This window comes from Callorhinchus milii, unplaced genomic scaffold (genome assembly GCF_018977255.1).
Source record: "Callorhinchus milii isolate IMCB2004 unplaced genomic scaffold, IMCB_Cmil_1.0 Scaffold7, whole genome shotgun sequence".
NCBI lineage: Eukaryota > Metazoa > Chordata > Chondrichthyes > Chimaeriformes > Callorhinchidae > Callorhinchus > Callorhinchus milii.
In genome coordinates, this window is record NW_024704748.1 from 20,324,082 (window position 1) to 20,348,808 (window position 24,727).

Here is a 24,727-nt window from a genome sequence, read left to right on the forward strand (position 1 = left end):
TGCAAACCTGAGAAATCTTAGTTGTTCCACAGTTCCAGGTGGATTCAATTTGCACATTTTGTGATGGTTTACATTGTTTAAATGCTCCTCGGTGACCCCAGGTTACCTTTCCGAGTCAAGTAAAATGCCTCGACAAAAGATGATTCAGACCAGATATTTTATTTGTTGCACATTTAACACAAAAAAGATAGTTAATGTAATTTCAGAGGAGCAGAAATTCCATCATTTGAGCAGCAATTTATGCCCTTACATGAGTTTTAAGAACCTGTACTGGAACTCTTTTTAAAAAATAGCCTCAATGGTGTGAAAAAGTATATACATTTGCCATTAAGCATGTTAAAACAATGAAAGCTTAAACTTTAATATACTTAAGACAACAGCTTACAAAGATTAAGTTATCTAGTAACATTTTATACAATCTGGGTTGGGAAGTCTTGAAAGAATGAAGTACACAAAAGATAGAACAATATTTGAAAATAAAACGCTTGAAATTATTCAGAAGGCAGTATTTAAATCTCCACTGTTGACTCAGTTGGTAAAGACACTTCCTACAGTAAAATGTCAATTTTAACCTTGCGTGGTCAGCAGATTTCAGCTATGGCAGCTATAGGGTTTGCAACAATGACCTCATTTTGAAGACAAAAACAAACACCAGGAATAATCTTTGATGAATATAATGATTCCAGTCAGAAACTACATGTCCGCGTGGAGTGTTGAAGTCTGAATTAGGCTCTGTTGTGAAGCCCCACCCCAATCAAACAGTCTGCTGACAAGTCACTGTTTAGTCAGTGAACAAGGTATCACAGGGCACCTGTGGGACTATGCAAGCCTTTGTTAGCCCCCCCCCCCCCCCCCAGAAAGAAGAAAAGAAACCAGTGCTTACATTTTTAGGACAGAATGAAATATTGAGACAGTGAAAAATAAAGTACATAGACAGGGATACCCTAGAGCTTAAACTGATCTAGAAAAAACAGTCACAATTACAATGTTAGTTCTGAATTCTAAGAGGTAATTTTGATTTTGATGATGAGAGAACCAGGCTGTCCACCAATGACTTTACTTTGTCAATGTTGAGGTTCGTCTTGTTTTCTTTGTCCTTTCTGTTGCCTTTCTTGTGCTAAAAATGTAAAACAATAGTGAATAAATACTACATTATCAGCAAAAAATCAATTAAGAGAAACTGGTTTGCAAGATACTTTTTATGAAATTCACCACTGTACAAATTCCATCACAGGAAAACAAGGTTTCAGTTTAATGCAAACTTTGATAGTATTTCAGTCCGTTGTTGGTTTTGTTGCAAGACGCAGAAGCATCTAATAAACTTTTGAAATAACCTGCTTCAGACTCACGGAAAGATGGGCATTTGGCAAGGTACCTATGAATCATAGCATCTTCAGGATGAGAGCAGGGGGGCTAAGGGAAAATAGTGAGAGGGGCAGAGCTTCTTCTACAAACATTATCGCAGTCTTAAGTATTTCAGACGAAGTAAAAATTACCATTAGGTTCCCTTATGTGGGTTCTCCTCCAGTGATCCCAAAGGAGGGCGTGAAAGTGATCGGATCAGTTAATAAGGTCACATTCTACATAGAATATTGTAAGTTTGTAGGTCGAGAAATTGTTCTCTTCTCTCCTTTTAAGCCTTCGATATCCATACAATAAATGAGTAACATGCCGTGGTACTGCACTATTGGGTTATTTTTACTCTAGGATTTCACTAATTCACACTTGTATTGCTCAGTTCATTTTACAAGTTAAGAATTTTTAAAAGGTTTACCTGAAAGAATGGGACACTGCCATCACCACAATACATATTGTTTGCCTCTTTCTCACTGATATTACTAGTAACACTGTCCCCGTCGATGCTCACTTGATCATCCTCTAGCAAGTCCTGATAAGCTTGAATCTGTATGAAACATATTATATTGTTACATCGCATGAAAGGCAAAAGTCAGCAAATCCCCCAAGAGAATAAAATTATCCACAAATATCTGAAACACTTAGCTACATTGATATTTAAGTGCAACATCTCATTCCCCCACCCCAAAGGGCAGCACATAATGGGTCTTTTTATGGAGGAATGCACTTTAGGAAGAGGGAATTGTATGGTTAGAAGTTCAGGCTACTTTGTTAACAACCATGCACAAAACAGACAACACAATTACGCATGACGTAATACAAACTACACTCAATTTTCTTTAAAGATGACTCTTCCGCCAATTTTTTTCCAAGAACCAGGACTCCTATGATATCTCGAACAAGTACCATTCTGCACATATGAACTCAGACACTGATTGTTTACAGGATTAGTCAGCTGTGGAGGGCATCAGAATTAAACTAATTATGTCCTCATCCAATGTCTACAAACAAAAACTCAGACAAACTTTCCAACAATAGTCACTGCATTGTGTTCTGAAGCAGGCCAAATGCCCACTCTCTTCCCCCACCACAGCCCAGCTCACAGTTACTAAGATAACTATAGCACCCAAGTTCAGATCAGTGTTTTGGTGTGTGGGACTCAGTACTATAGCAAGAGCCATCTTTACCCAGTGTAGATTTTTGCATAATTTGGAGTCCTGTAGCTCAGTGGTTAGAGCACTCGCTTTGCAAGCGAGAGATCTGAGTTCAATTCCAGGCAGGTCAGGGCGAAACCTTGGGCAAGTTTCCTTACTCCACACGCCTAATAATAATCCCTCCAAAAAACAATAATTAAATTGGTCATTTTCAATCTACGACTGTTTGTGGGACATTGCTGTGCGCAATTGGCTGCCGCGTTCGCCCACAAATACAGTCAATTCACTTTACAGTGTGTTCTGTGAAGCGCTTTGGGACGTCCTCCTGACGTGAAAAGCGCTATATCAAATGCAAGGATTATTATTATTATTATTATTATAATTTTGGTATTCATGAAATAGTTGTGCTGCTGATCAAGGCATCACACAATAAAAAGGTTTGTTTTCAATCACATTTACCTGTTCACTAACTGATTCTTCTTGGACAAATACATCAGTATTGAAAGTTATATGGGGTTCCTCCTTCTGCTGCTTTCTGAATTGATCAATCAAGTAGTCACGTGGTTCTGTTTTTTGGAGCACTTGGGAGTAGCTATAGTCTCTTCGCTTTGGAGTAGTTCCTGAAATCAAAAGTACAGCTATCAAAATTTGGGATAGAGAATTTTTATAGTACAGTATATCAAGCGAGAGACCTGGGTTTGATTCCCGGCAGGGCAAAATGTTGGGCAAGTTTCCTTACTCCACACGTTTCTGTTTACCTAGCAATAGGAACCCTGTTAGTCAATTGGCAGATTTTCCAGGGGTAATAATTCCTTCAAAAAATATTTTAAAAAATTGGTCACTTCAATGCACGATTGTTTGTGGGACACTGCTGTTCACAATTGGCTGCTGCATTTCGCCCACAAATTAGTCAATTCACTTTACAGTATATTCTGTGAAGCACTTGGGTACGTCTCAAAGACGTGGTAAGGCCCTATATCAAATGCAAGGATTATTATTATCCAAAGCAAACTCTACCCAATTTCACGTTTATTCTGGAGTATTTAAAAACAACAAATTCACTAAATATAAAGAACCACCAATGTTTATAGATTCAGTCAGCTCCCCCCATTTTTTGAAAGTATGCCTACAATTTATTTTCCACACATTATTAAAGAAGCAGTGCCATTGTTAGATGCAGCATCTAGCTTAATTGCTTGAATGGCACCTTTGTGAATTATTATTATACATCATGTACTTTATAGTCATTTTCTTTACTGATGAGGATGCTCTACCTGTGGGAACGTCTTCTTTCAGTTCTTCAGTTAGGAAGCAATTGACGTGTTTGAGCCCTGCTTGAGCTTGTTCACTTAATTTCTTTACCCGTAGGTTCATCTCCCCTTGATCACTGTTGACCTGTTCAAATAAACTGGACAGTGCACTTTCCTCGGCTTCATGATGTGTTTTTAGTTCTCTTTCAACCCCGATGACCAGTGAGTCACAACTCTTATTAAGATCCTAAACAAAAGAACAGATTAACATTTAAAGAGACATCAATGACATAAATCAGACCTACCTTTGAACTAATTTAATAGCATCTTAAATGAAACCTACTCAAAACATGCTGCATTGTTCACTGCAACTTTCCAGAATAGGGTTAGGATATAAAGATGTTTACAATCTTAATGAAAATTATGTTTGTTTAGGGCAGAAGAAGAAGGTGAAAAGACCATTGAAATTCAGGTAACATTTCATTGATTGCTGTGAAAAATAGATCTCACTCAATTTGATCCTAAAATATAATTTCCATTAAAATATATATTTTTAAAAGTGCAAATGTGAATTGGAAACCCCACAAAAATTTACAACTTATAATTGTTATTACTTGTGTTTCTAATTCCAGATGTTTTCTGAGATGATCAAAAGTGATATTGTACATATATCAAAGAGTTTACAAAAATAATTAATTTGTTTAACAAGTTTATTCCCAATTATTATTATTAGATGAAGAGATACTAAACAAAGCATCTACTAGATCAAAATCAATTATTACTCCGCCAGTCACAATGCCAGCACGACTCTGTGTTAGAATCAGTTACTTATCCACATTGATACTGTTGCACTGAAGATTAATTAGAAAATCTACTTAACCAGAAACAACAGCCAATATTTGAAGTTTTGGGGGAGACTGACCACACCACCAAAGTAGAGCTGTTATTTTCTCCCCCCTCCCCACCTCTAAAAGAGTGAAACATCCTGCAACTAAATGGAATAATTGAGTTGATTAACTATCGTAGAAAGTGACCAGTTCCCTTTCATAGGCAAGACAGACCAAGAATGCAACAAGGCTGGTTATGAACCCTTACCTGCTCAAAGTCCTGAAGCCTTCTCTTGCCATTTACAAGAAACGACATCTGTTCTTGCCTGAAGGACTCAATGACGTCACTTGTAGAATCACACCAATGGAGACTCTTCTGGCAAAGTACCTGCATACTGGAACTGAGCTTCTCACACTGAACGTTTGACTGGTCTACAGTCTTTAACCCATCACTGAATATTTGCTCAATTTCATTTGCATAGCTCTCTGCAGAGTTGATAAATTTGCCCTGGTGAGAAGCTGTACTTTCTATAGCTTTTGCAGATTGCCTGGAAGATAAACAAACTCACATGAAAACCCTGTATTTGGTACCACAAGCAATCCTATTTTAGAACCATAGATATTTATGGCAAGAAGAAGGCCATTTGTCCCATCGTGTCTGTGTCAGCTCCCTCAAGAACAATCCTTTCAATCCTGTAGCTCAGTGGTTCGAACACTCGCTTTGTAAGCAAGACACCTGGGTTCCATTCCCGGCAGGGTGAAAACTTGGGCAAGTTTCCTTACTCTACACGTTTGATAATAATCTCTCAAAAAAAATTGATCATTTCAATCCACGACTGTTTGTGGGACGCTGCAATGCACAATTGGCTGCTGCATTTCGCCCACAAATACAGTAAATTCACTTTACGTCTATTCTGTGAAGCACTTTGAGACATCTAGAAGACATGAAAGGCACTATATCAAATGCAAGGATTATTATTATTAACCTGCCTTTTCCCCATACCCCTGTAACTGACTCTTTTTAAAGTATTTAAGGTTAATTTGGAAATTGCAGCAAGTATGATCGAAAATGAAGTACAAAATATGAAAATGCAGTTACTTACAGCTGCACATTATCCTGGAGCGTAGCTATCGAGTTGTATATATTTTCATTTCGTGTTTGAACACAACTAAAGTTCTTCTGCGTTTGCTGAGTTAACAAAGCAAGCTGGCTCTGTAGACTGGAAATTATACTGGAAACACCCTGTATCCAAAAAAGTTGGAAATGTTATTGAATTCAGACAAAAAAATTGAAGTGGAAATAAGCGTTTAAAGCTCTCAAATTCAAAACCGACCTGGATTTGGTCCTGCTGAGCTTTCTGAAGCTCTTGATTCATCTTTTGATTTTGCTCCTGAATGACACCCAAAGCATCACATGTGGTTTCCCGTAGTTTGCTCAGCATCTCACTTTGCTCTCCAAAGAATTCGTTCATGTCATCTTTCATAGTTATCATCTGAAACAATTTAAACATCAACAGTTCAGGCAAAACGTATACATACCAGGATTAGGACCCACAACCAGCGCAGTTCTTTTCGAACAATCAATTGTATTTTTTAAAAAAAGTGGTGTAAAGCAAGATTGTTATATTATGATCCTGGCATATAAGAAATATTCAGATTTACAGAACATTCATTTTCATAATTGCTTATAATCAGAGATGTCTTTGAAATGGGTTTGCCATTTCCAACATTTATTAAAACTAAGGGCAGTAGCTGCAAAGCAACTTACACAAATTTAGCATAGTCATTGGACAGCTATGCAAGAATAAAAACATCAGTAACCTTTGTGACTAAGCCACAGTGGCTCTGCAACGTGAGTTTTAGAGACTTGTTCAATTCAAAGACAGAGGCGACGAGAGGAAGCAAGTTCTTCTTAAGAGCTTTTTCCATTTCCACTTTGTGTTCCTCCTGAAAATAAAAAAATAAATCAATATAGCTCCTCAAGACTGTCAAAAAGGCCAATTAACTCCCCATCCCACATTAAATTAAACATGAACTCAGGATATAATGTATGCAAATCCAAACTCTACAATGAGGGATTACCAGTTTGCAACACTTGTTCACTCTGTGAAATGGCTTCATCAGGTAAAGGATAGTTAAAGTTCAGTCACTGCTGAACAATCAGAAACTGGACTCCTTCCTCAAAGAACCAGATCACCTATGTTCCAATAGTTTGATCGGTTTCCAACTCTGAGACAACATTACACATTAAAAGTTTCAGTAGAATAAGTGCAGAATTGTGTGCTCAAAAAACTATTTTTAGTAACTTATCCAGAAAATGGGGAAAAGGAATTTTATTTATTTACAGCATTGATAGGTAAACAATGCATGCCTAACCTTATGGAAAATGTGTGGGTGTGTCGGCAGAAATTCATAGTTTTAGAGAGAGAAACAATGACTAAATGTAGTCACTTCATTGCCGACATGGCTGGTCAGGTCAATTAAAAGAACCAATTGCTCCACTCAGTGATGAACACAGAGCCCTACTGACAGAAAGAGCTCCCAAATTCATTGCCTCCTGAAGTCCAAACAAGAGTTAAATGCTTATACAAATAGAGAATACAATCATGACTATTGTATTATCACAAGTCGAATAGTACGGGATTAGCCCACCCACCCAAGGGACAACAAACATTTGTAGTTCACCCAGCATCTCTTTACCTGCTAGGTAATAGCTTTGTTCCACAATACTCAACGTTAATAGTTAATGAACAGACCTATGCATGCAAGTACATTTTAAAAGCAAACATCTTAATGGCACGGTAATTAGAACCACCATAAAAGGTACTGTCCAGTTCTGCTTCATACGACAAAAGAGAAAGAAGGAACACAAGAATATGGAGGTTTTCTCCACAATTACATTTTTAGCATTGACCCCAGATACAATTCTGCAAGACACTGCTCATAAATTAGTTAACAAATTTAAATCTGAATATATTGTAAGTATACAGGTGAACAAAGGTGACATTTCACAATTATTATAAAATCACATCTTTGTTTAGAGGATTTGAGACCAGGTAATATTCTCACAACATTAACTTTTGATTAGTGAGTTACAGAGGGATCCATTAAGAATTTTGACAGAAAACAAGCATTCTATTTCAAAGCTTATGAGAATCTAAACATTACTCATTTAGAAACCGTTCTGGTTATTAGAGACCTTCATCACAGGAAAAAGTACCAGCTGCTGAAAATAGTTACAGAAAACCTAGAAATTTCTAAACTGTATCAAATGTTCCTCGTTCAAAAGCAGGGCATATGCAGTTGGCCATTGGGGAGGCTTACCTTACCAAAGTGAAAGGTCAGTCTTGTACTGTTTAACCTGGACTATAAAATTATTCTCAAAACTAAATCTGAATTTTTCAGGACATGTCCCAATTACTCCCTGGGAACTTACCATGATCCTCTGTACTCCATTGACTGACTGCGCAGTTAGAGAATCCTGTTTGAGCATTTCGTGGAGACTTCGTGACACCTCTGAAGAAACGGTTTCCTTGATGGAGGCAAAAGAAGTGACCACCGTGGAAGTCATGGCACCAAATGCAGTAGCGTTTGAACTCAAGAGATCACCTGAAAGAAAGATGAGAGGCTTGCTTGGTTAAGAAATGTTGTCATAGAAGGATTTTTTTCAAAATAAGCAGTCAAGATGATCTTAGATCTCAATTATAGTGCATTTGGCGCACAAAATATACAGTCAATCCACTTTACAGCTTATTCTATGAAGCACTTTGAGATGTCTTGAAGACATGATAAGGCGCTACATCAAATGCAAGGATTATTATCATTACCACCATCTTCGTTCAAGTGCTTCACAAGACTTGTGCTATAACGTGGCACCACCAAACCTTTCCACTAGAGGCCATCAGTGATCAATGGAGATTCTCGTGTCTACCACCGCACCCGAGCACTTAGTGGAATATATTATATATTAACACGCCAATTCCGGGATTTCCATTTTACAGCCTAATTTCATGGACCTCACACAAATCTATAGATCGACACGAAATTAAATAACCTTTGATAAGTAGAAGGGAAATAAAACGCAGTTGGTTAATGCAGCTTGGTGTCAGGTGACACTGAAAGAACACCACTAGGATGTGCAGCACGATATAATCCAAGCAATGCAAGAAGCTAAAATGGTGGTCATTTATTTTGAAGCTTTGGCATCCCACCATTGTTTGATAGGCAGAACAATCGGCAATTTAAAAGCTCTTGCTGCAATTGATAAACCAATCTTTTTTTAAAAAATCCTTTGCCATTTCCAAAATAAAAATCAATAAAAGATTCGATGCTATTTGTTGTCTGCTTGTTATCAAGCTGCAAAAGTCAGCATGCATTTGCCCACAAATTAGAGTCACGCCAGTTTACAGTACATCCTGTAAAGCACCTTGAGATGGTAAGGCACTATATCAAATGAAAGGATTATTATTACCTATGCTGATGTACGTAACATTTACTAATTGCAGAGAGAGAAAACAAAATCTAAGATACTGAATAATGTGAACATTCTGTTTTTATGTTATTGGTTCACTTGTCCAACATCCAAAGCCAACCCACCAACAGATTCGGTGTAGATGTCTAGCATTCCCTGCTGTTTTACATGGTGTTCATCCATTTTCTGCTGCATTTCATTGAACAGGTCATCCATCTTCTTCTCAAAGCTCTCCTGCACTTTGCAGTTGTGAAATTCAACAGTCTTCTTGCGGTCAAGCTTGGCATGGAGCCCAGATACATCTTTTGTGCTGTCTTGAACACTTTGCAGCAACTGAAACAAATGAACAATGAGCACATCATTTGGGCTTCGAACCAATGTAATCAAACTTTAATATAGCTTAGCATATCCAAACCATACAAACAAGGTTGAATTACTGGTTCATTCTGAGTTAGTTGATCTTAGTTTTCGAGGTTGACCTATTGAACTTTGACTGCGCTAAACAAGGGAGAAATGTCTCCAGATACTGATAACTGGGACACCTGCTGGAAAGTGCACAATATTAGGTGACAACAGGAGTGGGCTCAGCTTTGACACCCTCCATTGTCAATCACCTGTTCACATGCCCTGTCCAAGTTCATCCACAATCACTCAGGTTAGGGAAGAGAGGGCTGCCATGAAATAATGCCTGCAGAAATAACCAGCACTTTAAGAGACAAGAAAGTGGTTAAAAAAGGAACCAATGCTTCCGATCGAGGAGATGGCAGAAGCAGTTACTTATATTGATAAGAGAAGAAAACCATTCCTACCTCATTGGCAGTATCATAGAGGTTCTCCTCAGTTTGAACATGAGCAAGGAGTACAAATTGTTCCTCAGCTAGTTTATTTTTGGTAATCTCCAAGTCCTTCTCAGTCTCCTGAAGCACCTGCTCTTTGTTTTGCAGCTGGGTCACACATTCTTCAAACTCTTTTTTATTGTCCACAAATAACTCATTCACCTAGGAAAACAACAAAGAGAAATGGCGCACCATATGAGTCATGATCAAAGTATAAACTATTTTAATTTACACTTTAGCTATGGCTTTAAAAAGTCCACACACTTTCAACACAGTAAATACATAATAAACATAAATCATTCCATTCAATTGGCATTTGATTACATACTTCTCAAAATCCCAATGTATAATGTTTCTCGTGAGACACCTGCTTCCATAAAATGACAGGCACCAGTAACTTCAAATACAGATGTTTTGCACAAAAATGTCCTGTAGTTTTGAACTTAAGGAACCACAGAAACACGGAAGAAATATTTCCCTCAAACATTCAAAATGCTGTAATTTAAGAAAGTGTGTGTAGTTCCCAGTCATAGCCACTGCGTGTCTCTGTTGCGTCTTGAACGCATAATGGGTTGTGCATTGGTCACCAGACAAAAGGGAGCTTGATACGATTTCTGTTATAAGTGGGAAACATCATCATCAAAATCCAAGTTCATCTGTACTTTATTTGTTATGAGCTATTGGTGGTCAAGGCAGGATTCTCAAGCAACTTAAGAACATCCTCCAGAAATGAAAGACGCTATATAAATGTAAATTTGTATTGTATTTCAGTCAAAATGTTATTCCGACATTTGTTTTCTGGATTCTCAGTTCTGGAAGAGCAAAAGTGCAAAATTTGTATTCCTTCAGCTAATGGCGTGTACAAGGATGGTACTTCAGACATGGACAATTAGAAGAAGGGCCATGTGTAGAACTTAAACAACCTTACCCGTTTCAGCTCCTCCTCCACAACTGAAATCTTTTCCATGTAGTCAGAAATAAACTCTTCCTGTACAGTCAGTTTACTTTGCATAGCCCTAAAAGAAAACCCAGTTAATGTGTAATAGGATCACTCTACTCCAGAACAAACACCAGCTGTCCGAGATCAAATATTTAAACAGTGCCCGACTGCGCACATGCTCCATGAGATACATTACATAGTGTGGTAGCCAGAGATGTCGGAACACTTCGCTCCTACGCAGGCGGCAGCAAATTAGGATCATAGGCCTATTGTTACTCAATGTTGTTCGTTTCGGTGGCAGGGCAGGAGGGAAAAAATGAGGGGTGTGTAAAAAAAGTAAATCAAGCTGTATGGTTGAGAACAAAACATAGAACATCCTTCTCTGCGGAAGGCAGACTTTTGATAAGGTTTTGTTCCATGTGCACAACCAGCACTTTGTCACCTTTGCCTCTGTATTTTTCACTTGTATGTGAGCCTGAACAGGGAACAATGCCCATCATTCACACACGCACCTCCCAGGAAAATGGTTGGGATGGGAGATGGACGGGAAAAAAAAACTGGATAGTGATCAGAAACATAAAAAATAAATAATTTGGTCACTCAATCCACGACCGTTTGTGGGACACTGCTGTGCACAATTGGCTGTCACGTTTTGCCCACAAATATATAGTCAATTCATTTTACAGTACATTCTGTGAAGCACTTTGAGATGTCTTGAAGGCATATTAATGCGCTATATCAAATGTAAGATTATTAATATTATTCAACATGAACTGGCTGATTTATCCCCACTTCAACAGTAATGTCCTAAAATCCAAATTGATTGAGAATCAAATTACAGATTCTGGTCTACACAAGTTCACTCATTTACTTTATTGGAGGCCTTTGGAGGAGGCTGCTCTTTTCAATACACCATTCAGAGCCTACTAATCTTTGAGACTTTTTTTTGAAGTTTGAAAACATCATGCAGAAGTGCCCCATAGAAATAGTACTCTTTAAGGATCAGAGCGTCCATCTTCAATCAGACCTAGCCATTAAATAACCGGCTTAGGCAGTTCTTAGCCACATCCAGCCTTCCTGCCACACCCACTTAATGGCAATGAAACTAAATTAAAGGGCAAAATGAAACTTTGCATGGCTATACTTGGTACCAGTGAACACATATGAGAAAAGCGTACGGGGAGATGGAGAGGGTGGGGGCGAAGACACAACAATGCAAACACAAGCTGTATGATTTAAAGTTATAGCAGCCCATATTTTAAGTGTATTTTGAGCTTATTCACCATCAAGTTTTAAATGTAATTCTTTAAAGCAATATTTTACATTCCTTCCCCCAACCCTCTTCCCACTACAGCCATGTTGAGGTTCTTGCTGTTAGCCTGCCTAGCCCAGCAAACTCCTCATACTGGAATCAAGACCACATACAAAAACAGAAGTCGCTGGGAACACTCAGCAGGTCAGGCAGCATCTATGGAGAAAGGAAAGCGAGTCAACATTTCAGATCCACGACCCTTCGTCAGAACTGGAGGAGACCCACTTTGTCAGAACTTGGAAGACTCCAGCACTGACGAAGGGTCGTGGACCCGAAACGTTGACACACTTTCCTTTCTCCATAGATGCTGTCTGACCTGCTGAGTGTTCCCAACAACTTCTGTTTTTGTTTCAGATTTCCAGCACCTGCAGTATTTTGCAATTTGTTTTAAGGTTACAAACAGTTTGTTCAACAAGAGATATCAGTGGTATTTTAGATAGAAAGATTATAGCTTCTTCATCACACGGAATAAAAGGCAACTTATGTGAAAAAATTTAAAACTTAGTATTAGTTCAGTATTAAACAGCAGTATTAGTGCTGTCAAGAGTTGAAAGCAGCTTTATGTACTCCAAGAAGCTACTCTGTGTGAAGGGCACTATATAAATGCAAGTTTTTTTTGTAAGTTCTTTTGATGGAAACTTGTACTGCTATCCTGCGTACAAATACTTACTCATAGCTTTCGGCAGAAATGTACACTCCATTTTTCTCCCTTGCTGAAGCAAGATCCCTCTTGAGCCTTTCAATTTCTTCAGTGTACTCCTGGAATAAAAAAAATCCATAATTGTAGAACAGCAGTAAATATGCACAGTAGTTTGGTGGTGGTGAACTGGGGGGCGGGGGATTTTTTGTAAAATACTTTGTAAAATCAAACCATCTACATTATTTTGAATTCAAATACATTTACACCATGTCAGCTAATGTTTTCATACCATAACAAAGATTTGACAAATTTAGGGTCAATTCAGGCACAGAGTTTATGGTAAAGGCCCTAAAATAGCCTAAAGGCCCTACTGAAATTGACATAGTAGCACTGAGGAAGTTATGCATGACTTTGCTCTTCTGAATAGTTTTGTTTCCTTAAAATCATTTTCATTTCAATAAATTTCCATAATATTGTTTGACTTTTACAAATCTGCAACCAATACCCGCCCCCCACCCACCGGCTACACGCAGCACAGACTGCCGTTAGGTTTCCATGGGCTAATGATAGAAAAATCAAAACTAAATGGTTAAGAAAGTCTCCCACCCCCAAAACTAAATGGTTGAGAATGTCAACAGCCCTTGATTTTGGAAACTCTGGTAAAGAAGGGGGACAAAACTAAAACATTCAGTCTCCATACCATCTATTTTGCAGGCTATAACCTAAAGACATATACCGTTAAACAATTTATTGTCACTACTGATAAAATATTCACTTTTTGCCGTGGTTAGAATTTTCAAAACAAGGGAAACAGAATGCATTGCATACCCTCCCATCCTTAGTGCAAAGAGAAAAATTTCATTCAAATGGTGCTTTTAACCACATACCATCTATTTTGCAGGTTTACCCCAGTGAATCAATATTCTAGCCAAGCACAGAAGCTCAATTTGAAACAAAGCAACATGTTGAATACCTTAATCAGAGCCTTCTTGGTGAGCTTCTGGTTGACTTCAGGTTTGTTCATGATGTTCTTTGCCCGGCAAGCGTAATCCAGAGTGCTGAGAGTTTCCTGTAATTCAAAAGGAAGTTCTATCAAGTTGATGCAGTACTCGTCACCTGCATTTATACACAAATTTCAGACTAATTGGTCATCAATTAAACAACAACATTTTACACCAAAAAGGCATTACACAAATTCAAGTAGTTGCTGTCATTCTAATGGACAGCTCAACGTGCTAATTTGTACTAACCTCAACGTTTATAGAAGCAGGCGAAATCGTGGCGATGATGGAGGTTTTTGTGCGTCCGCCCAGGGAGTCCTGTAGAATTCTGGTCAGCTTCGATTCTCTGTTAGACAAGTAAAATCAAAAAAAATTTCAGAACTAATAAGAGAACCCACTATGTGGTCATTTTCTGACTGAATGTACAAGAATGAAATTAATACACTTTGAAAATCCACTTCATAACTTAAAGTTACCACTTGAATTAGCAAACATTACCTGCCAAAATTCACTTTATCCAGCTTAAAAATGTATTCCCCACAATTTCATTCCCAAACAGACCCTCTCAAACAAAAAATGTTAACCTGGACTTTACACACCAACTTTGTGCTGAATCAATATAAATACCTAAGAATGTTGATGATCAATCAATAGATCTGTTGAGTCAAAACCATAACTGAAACTGCATTTCATCGTCTTCCATCGTGCAAAGTTCTCACTCAAAAGCATGTGAAATACTTCAACACAGAGTACAACTACTGGCGTTTTAGAGGTCCTTACACTCGTATGAAAAGCCACATTCATTTCAGATACTGCAATTTAGTTTAATGGCACTTAAATGTGTCCAAAAAAATAGCTAAAAGAGCAAATGGCCCAGATCCATATTCCTGTACTAACTGTACTTTTACCTCTGTCATGTCAGGAATATTTATTAAGCTTACTTTAGTTTAGGCTTCAGATATAGGGATCCAATTTGAGACATTTGCGGACCAGTCTATATTTTTGCCAAATGTAACTCCTGGGCAAAGGTGTTCATGGCTGGCAAGTTAACTCACCTGTAAGGCACATGAGGGGTTCGCTCCACCAATGCAGTGATCACTCTGCCCAGGGTCAGCAGTGACTGGTTGATATTACCAGCTTCACGTGCTCTTTTATCGACAGCACCAGATCGTCCAATATTTTCACTTCCAGCCAGATCCACCTTTGCCGAATAAATGGAAAAAATGGAGATTAATCAGCGAAGCATGGAAATTCAATATGTATTTGGTTTGCTATATTAGGATATCCTGACTTTGTACACGACACTGAGACAAGTCCTGGACAGACATGAAACCGGATTGGGAGGGACTTTGACAGGAAGGAATGTAACTGGCAACATTGAGTTCCAGCCCCTTTAAGAGGAAGAGCAGATTGGGGATGGGACAAGAGCCAGTGAGTTTGAAGCTTGAAGTCAAGGGTTGAGAAGTAATAGCGGTTTGGAAACGGTCATTTCAATGGTTCAACTTACAGAAATATTGCATTTAAAATGGATAAAGGTTTATTAATGTCGAAAAATCTCAGTGAAATATTACACCCGAGAGTTAATGACAAGGTAAATATGTCCAGGAGCAGCACTACACCAGAAGATACATTAGCCTTAGTAAAACCTGGTTGTTAGTCGATTGGCAGATCATTTCTGTGAAGTGCTTTGAGACGTTTCAACAATGTGATAAGGCGCTATATCAAATGCAAGGATTATAGGATTATTATAAAACCCTACACTTACCAAATTCAGTTTGCCAATCTTCACTAGCTCCTCGCCATCAAGTGTTGTCTCCTTCATATGGATTGTAATGGAAAACACTGAATGGGAACGACTAGAATAAACCAGAAAAACATATTTAAGCACGATTGTACCAATTAGTAAATGTTCTAGCTAATGAAATCAAACATCAAACAAGTAAATGGCAAATAAAGCACAATTGGCAAGCTGTGGATGTTATAAACAAAACTTGTTGCACAATCTCAGATAAATAGAATGACCTCATTGTTTTAATTAACCCAACCCTATTCAGACCTTCCCAATCCTGAAGGTTCAGTTTCAGACCAGGCCATGTTCATATGCATAAACATATGATCCTGGCAATAACAAAACCAGTTTATGTTAAAGGATAACGAGGAAAGTCCCTTTGCAGGATGCCATGAAAAGTTTGCAGACAGTTTTTGTTTCATCAAGGCCTGGCTAAGATAGCTACAGAAGCTTTATGTCATAGAATGTCTTGCCACAACTCAAGACTGTGTCTTTGTACACGAGTGTATAGGAGGGAAGAAAAAGAAACAGACCAGGCTGATGGTGCCATATGGTGCCCCAGCATTCAAACTCCAAAATCAGCGTCAACAAATATAAAAATAGGTAACAGGAAGAATGCTTGTAGATTTTTTTAAATATAAATCGGATACGTGCTAAAGGGCTTAACCTCAGGTATCTCTTTAACATAATGCCTCAAGTCCACATTTTAATGCTACCGGTTCTTCAAATACGATTTGGCTGTACCTAGAGTATGCATTCATGAGAGTCGCAGCTGTTCTCCTCTTTGCCGCTCCTCTCTCCAGGATCTGGTAAACTTCATCTTTGTTATGGACAGAAATTTCTTCCAGGCCTTTGATTATCACACCCCTCTACCGTACCACAAGGAAAGAGAAAAATATTATTTCACCAAATCAGTTCTGAATTCTGGACCATTAAATGCTTCACTTTTCTGTAGTTTTTCCAAATAAATAATTACTAAATCAATGGAAGGTACCTTATTACGGGGGTCATCAAACATCTGCAGCCTCTCACTGACATCAGGGGAAGGGCTCAGAAGGTCAAAGAGCTCTTCATTATAGATTTCCAGTAAAGATACTTTCACAGAGAATTCTGTACCTTGTGCTGCAAGTTTCTCAAAGATCTGATGCAGTGTACGTGGGATAACACCTGCCAAAGGATCCTTAAAGAACACAAACAGAACAATGATGACATTTTATTAGCACGGTCTCCAATTTTGCAAATATTTAGGCAACAGCTCAAATCATGTTTAGTGGCAGAATCTTTTCAAGCTTGTCCTTAGGATAACACATGTTAATATTTGATATGAAAAATATCATGTTTCCAGATACTATTGGGATCAAAATTCAAGTCAATTGCTACAGTTCTCCCTCTTTTGTAATCCTGAATCCAAGGAACATTTGCAACAAAATCACACAAGATCAGCCGCACATCTCAACAGATTGCAATAAGAGTTTGATATCCTTTGGGCAAATTTACCATTAACCTAAAAGCTGGGAAGCTTTTAAGTAATTCTGCTGCCATTCATTTGCCTCTTGCTTCTTCTTTGATGCTACAAAGTAGAAGCAACCAGTCACCTGGAGGAAGAGAAACTCTGTTCTAAGACTGCTCCATTATTTGTCTCTCAATCTCTCGTAGTAAGTTACTCAAGTCTACTTGGCAACTAGATTGAAAGTGTTTGATGTCACAGTTCATCAGGCATAAACAAATGAATATCCTTTCCTGCTTTAAGAGCAGTTGCTCTCAGATTCCCACCTAATGAGAAAGAACCTCCACCGCCATCAATTTAATTAAATTTTCACTACACGTGTTCTTTCAGAGACACTTCCTTAATCCATTCTAAATTTGAATAGCAGTATGAATTATTGAAATCATACACCTCACCTTCAGATTGATGGGAGACCATTACATTTATTATATGACGGTTTTGCAAAACATTATCTTCAACTCGATTGGCAGGATTTAATCATAAGTGAATTCCCTCCCCCCTTACACAATTAACACCAGATTTTGGTATCGTATTGTGTAACCAATGGAAAGCATCATTCTGCTTGTTGAGTATTCTTCAAATAACATCCGCCGTAAAGACGATCCAGACTAGGAAATGGGTGGAATAATAAAAAAATGCTCCTTTAAGATGTTGGAATGTAAAGAATATTCGCACTCTATGCCACACATTTCCACGTCCCTTAAAAGTATGGCCCTGGCTAAAGTTATGAGATAGCTTTGAACAAAAATCCTCAGTAAACTTATTTTTATTTTGGGTCCAGCTAATGGGGAAATTATGAGACTGATTCTCTGTAACTCACCTCTTCCCAGGTATATTGCTCATTTTGTGATCTTTCACCTTCCATGGTGAAGGTTTTTCCTGAACCAGTTTGTCCATATCTGCATCAAGATCCAAGGGAAGATTTAATTTATGAAACTGTACATTCTGTGCTTAAAACAAAAACCCTACCTCAGTAAGAGTCCAAAAATGCTTTAATGGCAAAAATAAATTACACCGATATAAATCTTGCCCAGAAAAAGATTACGCCCTCTGGCTGGTTACATCATTCCCCTGTGAGAAAGTAGCAAGGATTTTAATGCTGCCAACATCTGCTTTTATCTGTGCCAAACAGGACAATGCAGCTTTGACCTTCAATTCATGGTGTGTAATTTTGCTGCATGATCTAATGGGAAGCAGATTAATTAATATTAAAAGATGAGTGTACTGCACTTCCTGTATAGGTTAGACCACTGGAAACCCTTGCTATAAAACAGACCCTCACTGAACCAGGATACCTTATAAAAGAATTACCCTGTATTAGCTGTGTGGATAAGATTCTTGATTTTCAAACTTTTACCAATTTATACACAAAAAATTGTAAATAATAGATTCCTGCCATAAGGTTTGGCGTATCCTAGCTGCAGAGATGTAGCATCTGTTGTTTATCACTTCTCCTTGTCTCCTCTCCAGAACACAAAAAAGATCCAAATCAAAACAAAGGAGGCAGAATAGTTAGCTGCACAAATTTCATCCCAAACAGGCTTTTGTGCCTTGTTATCATCTGATATGAAATAAAAAGTTATTAATTCCTAGCAAAATATATAAAACGCTCAATGAAAACTCAGAAAAGGTTACGAGCAAAATCACCATCAAGGATTACAGTGTCACACCCGGAAAAAAAAACTCCCAAGTGTTAAAAAGACCACAAGATCAAAGAGCAAACACGGGAAGTCTATGGGTTAAGAGATTTAACCTAATTTACCACATAACACTGAATCATATTCCAGCAGTTCAATTATTTTACATGAGCTCAGAGAAACCTGTAACGATTTCACTTGACAGTTCAGTACAGACTTGAAATGGTCAAAATTCAGCTTACGCAAAAATGGTGCAGTTATATCCCATTATTACTTCATCCAGGATGGGATACACAACACTTCTGTATACATCAATTTGCTTTGCAGACGGTCCGAACACCTTAAACGAAAAAAAGTGTAAATAAGGTTTGGGATAAGTTTTTGATCTTTACGTTTCTGGGGCCTATAGCACAATCACCTACCATGTCAAATGTGTATTTTTTGGCTCCTTTCTCACTCCCTGGACCTGAAGTCCGCACAGCCACTTCTTTTTTTACACTCTCACAGTCAATCACATTGTGAGAGTTTGCCTTGCGCTCTGATACATTGAAAGGCCTGTGGAAACCAATGCAAATGGTTTAATATTGCAACATTTGAATTAAGTCAAACCTCTTGGAATCGTAAGGAATTATGTATTTTAAAAAAGGAGCATTGAAATCAAAGATTAAATCATCATTTAGTTCTGTTATAGTCTGTAGCCAATGCATTGGTTGAGATGACAAGTGAAAGCAAATGATCAGAAACCTTACCGGGAACAACAACAACTTGCATTGATATAGGGCCCTTCACGCAGGGGTAGCGCTTAACAGTGATGCAGTCTGACCCCGAGCCAGGGCAAGAGGGAGGGGGCAAGGTGACCACAAGCATGATCAAAAAGCAAGATCTTTAGGCTTTATGTATTTGAAAGTGGGCAGGGAGCAAAGCAGAGGGATTGAGGGAGGGAGTTCCAGAGCTTTGGGGCGTAGTGGCTGAAAACACTGCCGCTGATGGTGGAGTGGGGAGGGCGAGGCACGAATAGGAGGCCGGAGCTGTCCAAATAAATACACATCATAAGATTTGTTAAACTTTAAAGTTCATGCACCTAGAATCTTACAGATAACATTGAGTCAGCTAGTAACATGAGGTAATACCCAGCTAGTAAAGTTAAGTAAGTTTCTTCCTTACCTGCATCGTACAACCACCTGTATATTCTTGCCCTTCTCTTCTCTTTTACTCGTATAACTATTTTGCATAGACATTTTCAATTTTCTTTACCAGGACACCTACATAAACAAAAAGTGTAGTAAACGTCAAACTTAATTCCATAGCAAAAGTATATTTTCTACATTTACACTTCTATATTCTCCATATAGTCCTGTAACTCAGTGGTTACACTCACCTCACAACGACAGCAAAATTACATTTGTATAGCGCCTTGCACCTCGAGAGGACCTCCCAAGGCGCTGATCAGAGTTACGGACCAGAGCTGAGGGTCGGGGTGGGGAAAGGTGGAGGCAGGGGGGGGTGGAAGCAGGGAGATCGAAAGCAGTGAGTTTGCGTAGTCGAGCCTTGATGTAATGAAGGCATGGATGAGGGTTTCGGCGGTTGCGGTGTGAGACAGTGTCAGAGACGGGCGAAGTTGTGGAGGTGGGGGACGGCAGAGCGGATCATGGCGCAGATGTGGGGTAGAAAGGATAGTTGAGTCAAACAAGACCCCAAGGTTCCAGATTGGCTTAGTAAGGTGGAATGTTCAACCATGGATGGCGATGCTGTCAGCGTCTGAGGTGAGGAGGCGATAACGGGAGCCAATCAGGAGAGTCTCAGTCTTGTTGGCGTTCAACTGAAGGATGTTAGTTCTCATCCAGGACTTGATATCTGACAGACATTCTGTCAGGACAGCAGTGGTCCTGGAGTCGAGGGTGGAAGCAGAGTTGGGTGTCATCTGCATACAGCTGGAAGTTGACCCCATAACTGCGGATGATGTCACCAAGAGGGAGCATATAGATACTGAAGAGGGGGGGACTAAGGCCAGAGCCCTGAGGAGCACTGCACGAGACGGTCCAGGGGCTAGAGGAGAAGCTGTTTGAGGAGATGAAGTGCAGGCGGTATGAGAGGTACGATCTGAACCAATAAAGGACAGCGCTGTGGAGGTTGAGGTGAGAGGCGGTGGATGAAGATAGAGTGGTCGACGGTGTCGAAAGCAGCAAAGAGTTCAAGGAGGATGAGGAGGTAGAGGGAGCCCTGGTCACAGATGGACAGAATGTAATTTGTCACTTTGACTAGGGTGGTTTCTGTGCTGTGGAGGGGTTCGAGAAGAGAGTGGCTGTAGAGGAAGGCGTGACCTTGGAGAGGAAGGGGAGGTTGGAGATGGGGTGGTAGTTAGGGAAGTTAGGGTAGTTAGAGAAGGGTACAAGGGAGGTTTTTTTTTGTTTTTTTAAGGATAGGAGTGATACAGCGTTTTTTTAAAGCGGTGGGAACAGTACCAGAGGACTGGGAGAGGTTAACAATGTTAGTGAGTAGAGGGACAAGGAAGTGGAGCTGGGGGGTAAAGAGGGGGGCAGGGATGGTGTCGAGGAAGCAGGTGGTGGGTTTCATATAGGTTATGGTAGTGATGAGAGAGGAGCGGGAGACAGGTTCCAATGTGGAGCGGGAAGGGTGGGTAGGGGCTGGGTGGGAGGGGGTAGCAGTTGCAGAGGCAGCAGAGCGGCTTCCCTCGACTTTGGATTTGAGGAAGGCCAGCATCGCCTCTCAGTTGGCATTTGAGGTGAGGATGGGTGAGGCGTGAGAGGGTGGACGGAGGAGCTGGTTTGTGATGGAGAAAAGGAGCTTGGGGTTGAGAAGCAATAACTCGCAAGCGAAAGACCTGGGTTTGATTCCCAGTAGGGCAAAATGTTGGGCAAATTTCCTTACTCCACATGCCTCTGTTTACCTAGCAGTAAGTAGGAATTGGTTGTTAGTCGATTGGCGGATTGCTTTTCCAAGAGTTGCGGAGTTCTGGATGATTAGCAGCTTGTGAAGGGAAGAGCTGGAAAACCAACAAAGGGGGGCTTGGCATAGTCTAATCTAGATGTGATAAACGCGTGGATAAGAGTTTTGGTGGACTAAGGGCAGAGCCAGGCGATGTTACAGATGTGGGGGAATGCAGGGTGGGTCATATAATAATCATTTGATATAGCGCCTTATCACGTCTTCGAGACATCTCAAAGCGCTTCACAGAATATACCGTAAAGTGAATTGACTGTATATTTTGTAAGCGAAATGCGGCAGACAATTGCACACTGTAGTGTCCCACAAACAGTAGTGGATTGAGTGACCAAATTATTTTTGAAAGAATTTTTGACACGAATGTAGGGTAGAAAAACCTTTTGTGATTTTTNAACCTAAAGATAACCAACTTTTGCCACTAAATAAAGTGATGCCACAGTAGTACCTCTCCCCAGACATAACGTGTACTTCAATCAGAATTTGGACACAAGGTCCAGGCTGACACTGTAGTGCAGATTTGGTTGAGGTGCAATCCTTCCAATGAAACTTTCAACCGAGAAGCCTAATCTGTATGTTTTAGAAGACACGAAAGATTTCACAACACTAATTAAAGCGAAGTTTCTCCCCATAACAAGGAATAAGCTGGGTCTATAATGGGATGTGGTCATGGATCAAATATCTATCTTTCTGATAGAAAATCAACATGAGCTAAAATTCACATATTATACACTAAAAAATTTTTTCAAATTCATTCAATTTACCCAGACATTTCAACAAAAGGAAAAATGCAATTTTAGAAAACAGAACAGTTTGGTTAACCAGCTTATTTAACCTGATGCAGGTTTACCACTTACAATACATGAGTACTGTAATAATAATAATAATAATCCTTGCATTTGATATAGCGCTTTTCACGTCGGGAGGACGTCCCAAAGCGCTTCACAGAACACACTGTAAAGTGAATTGACTGTATATTTGTGGGCGAACGCGACAGCCAATTGCGCACAGCAATGTCCCACAAACAGTCGTAGATTGAAAATGACCAATTTTTTTTTATTATTGTTTTTTTTGGTTTTTTTGGAGGGATTATTATTAGGCGTGTGGAGTAAGGAAACTTGCCCAAGGTTTCGCCCTGCCTGGAATTGAACTCAGGTCTCTCGCTTGCAAAGCGAGTGCTCTAACCACTGAGCTACAGAACTCCACTGTATATGCTGAACATACTAAAAGTAATAATAATAATAATCCTTGCATTTGATATAGCGCTTTTCACGTCGGGAGGACGTCCCAAAGCGCTTCACAGAACACTGTAAAGTGAATTGACTGTATATTTGTGGGTGAACGCGGCAGCCAATTGCGCACAGCAATGTCCCACAAACAGTCGTAGATTGAAAATGACCAATTTATTATTGTTTTTGGAGGGATTATTATTAGGCGTGTGGTTTTATTCCCATCCTAATGAAAAGGTACAATTGTTTTTATATAAAGGAAAACGTTTCTGTAATATTTTTAAAATACTGCAGCAGAAGGAAACTCTTTTTTAAATGCTGTTTTTAAATTATCTGCTGCTCAAGCACAACCCTGAGCTTCCAATTTCAACTCTCCCTCCCACTCTGACCTCTCCATCCACGGTCTCCTACACTGTTCCAATGAGCCACAACGCAAACTCGAAGAACAGCTCCTCATTTATCTACTAAGGGACCTTACAACCCTCTGGCCTCAATATTGATTTCAACAATTTCAGACCATAACAGCTCACATTCCCCCTCCCCCTCTTCTGTGACCATTACATTATCTTGGTCCCAGACACACCTTTTCACTCTCTGGTCTGCCTGTTTTGTTGCAATCCACCCCTTGTTCTGCAGTATAAACACCTCTATTCCCCTGCTTTGCTGCAATCCCCCCCCACCTTTGTTTTGCATCATTAACACCTCTCTAATTCATCATCCGCTGTCCTCTACCCCATTTTCTCTTCGTCTTCCTTGCCCTGCCTCCCCCCTTCTCTGTTAGCCCTTAAAAGCCTCTCCCTCTCAATATGCCCCAGTTATGACGAAGGGTCGTGGTCCCGAAACGTTGACTCACTTTCCTTTCTCCATAAATGCTGCCTGACCTGCTGAGTGTTCCCGGCGACTTCTGTTTTTGTTACCAAAGCAATTCCTTCTTCTCACAAGAATATTGCCTGCATCACCAAGATACCACCACATTTGAGCCAACGCGTATTTCTCGAATCACGTGCATGAAATTGAACTCACCAAAAGCACGGGAGGGTTCATCCGGTAACGTCGGACACTTGTGTGGAAAAATACCGTTTGCGCCTCCTCCGCGGCACGTCAACGCAACCGATTAAACAAAAGCACCGAAAAGCCGCGGCTCTCCTTCGGTCAGTCCCTGTTCTCGGTCTCACAGATCATTTAAAAGTCGCGCTTCCGGACGCTTCAACCAATCAGACTGAACGACTGTTGCAACCACGGCTGTGATTGGTCCGTGCGCTCAGCCTGGCCGCGGTGCACGCCGGGCGCGATGGAGTCGCCCTGGGTTGTTGATGGGAAGCGGGCATAGAAGCTGCCATGTTGGTGAGGGAAACTCCAGTGGGTGGGTGGGGGGGGTCACCTTTCTTGTCTGAGACGTGCAGAAGCCCAGCGCCAAGTTTAAGAGTAATCCAGACCGAACTCAGAGTGCCATACATCCCACGCACTCAGCGTTTTCTTTTCGCCCTTTCACCTGTAAATTCTGCAAAAAAAAACAACCCAAATAGATCCTGCAAGTTAACAACAACAACAAGATTCCATTTAAAGAGCGCCTTTCACGTCGGGAGGACGTCCCAAGGCGCCGGACAGTTGGGTCGGGACCCGAGCATAGGGGGAAATGGTCAGGGTGAGGGGAGGGAAGGGAGGGAGCGAGGAGGGAAGGGAGGGAGCGAGGAGGGAAGGGAGGGAGCGAGGAGGGAAGGGAGGGAGCGAGGAGGGGTAGAGAGTCGAGGGGAGCTGAAGGCACGGTTGAAGAGAATCTACTCAATCTACAACTGTGTGTGGGACACTGCTGCGTG

General features: G+C 40.0%; 1 protein-coding gene across 1 annotated transcript; it reads right to left on the reverse strand.

Moving 5' to 3' along the window:
* Nucleotides 1-143: 143 nt before the first annotated feature.
* On the reverse strand, nt 144-24,079 carry kif11 (kinesin family member 11). Its single transcript, XM_007896534.2, has 24 exons — nt 23,934-24,079; nt 19,885-19,982; nt 19,143-19,275; nt 18,963-19,060; nt 17,904-17,982; nt 16,571-16,756; nt 16,321-16,445; nt 15,553-15,643; nt 14,843-14,988; nt 14,037-14,133; nt 13,760-13,855; nt 12,817-12,905; nt 10,823-10,910; nt 9,868-10,056; nt 9,184-9,391; nt 8,024-8,196; nt 6,409-6,534; nt 5,922-6,080; nt 5,691-5,830; nt 4,856-5,135; nt 3,785-4,007; nt 2,970-3,130; nt 1,775-1,903; nt 144-1,117 (listed from the first exon to the last, which is right to left on the reverse strand). Exons 2-24 carry the CDS (start codon nt 19,956-19,958, stop codon nt 989-991), a joined length of 3,219 nt encoding a protein of 1,072 aa, XP_007894725.2. The 5' UTR covers nt 19,959-19,982; nt 23,934-24,079; the 3' UTR covers nt 144-988.
* Nucleotides 24,080-24,727: the final 648 nt, after the last annotated feature.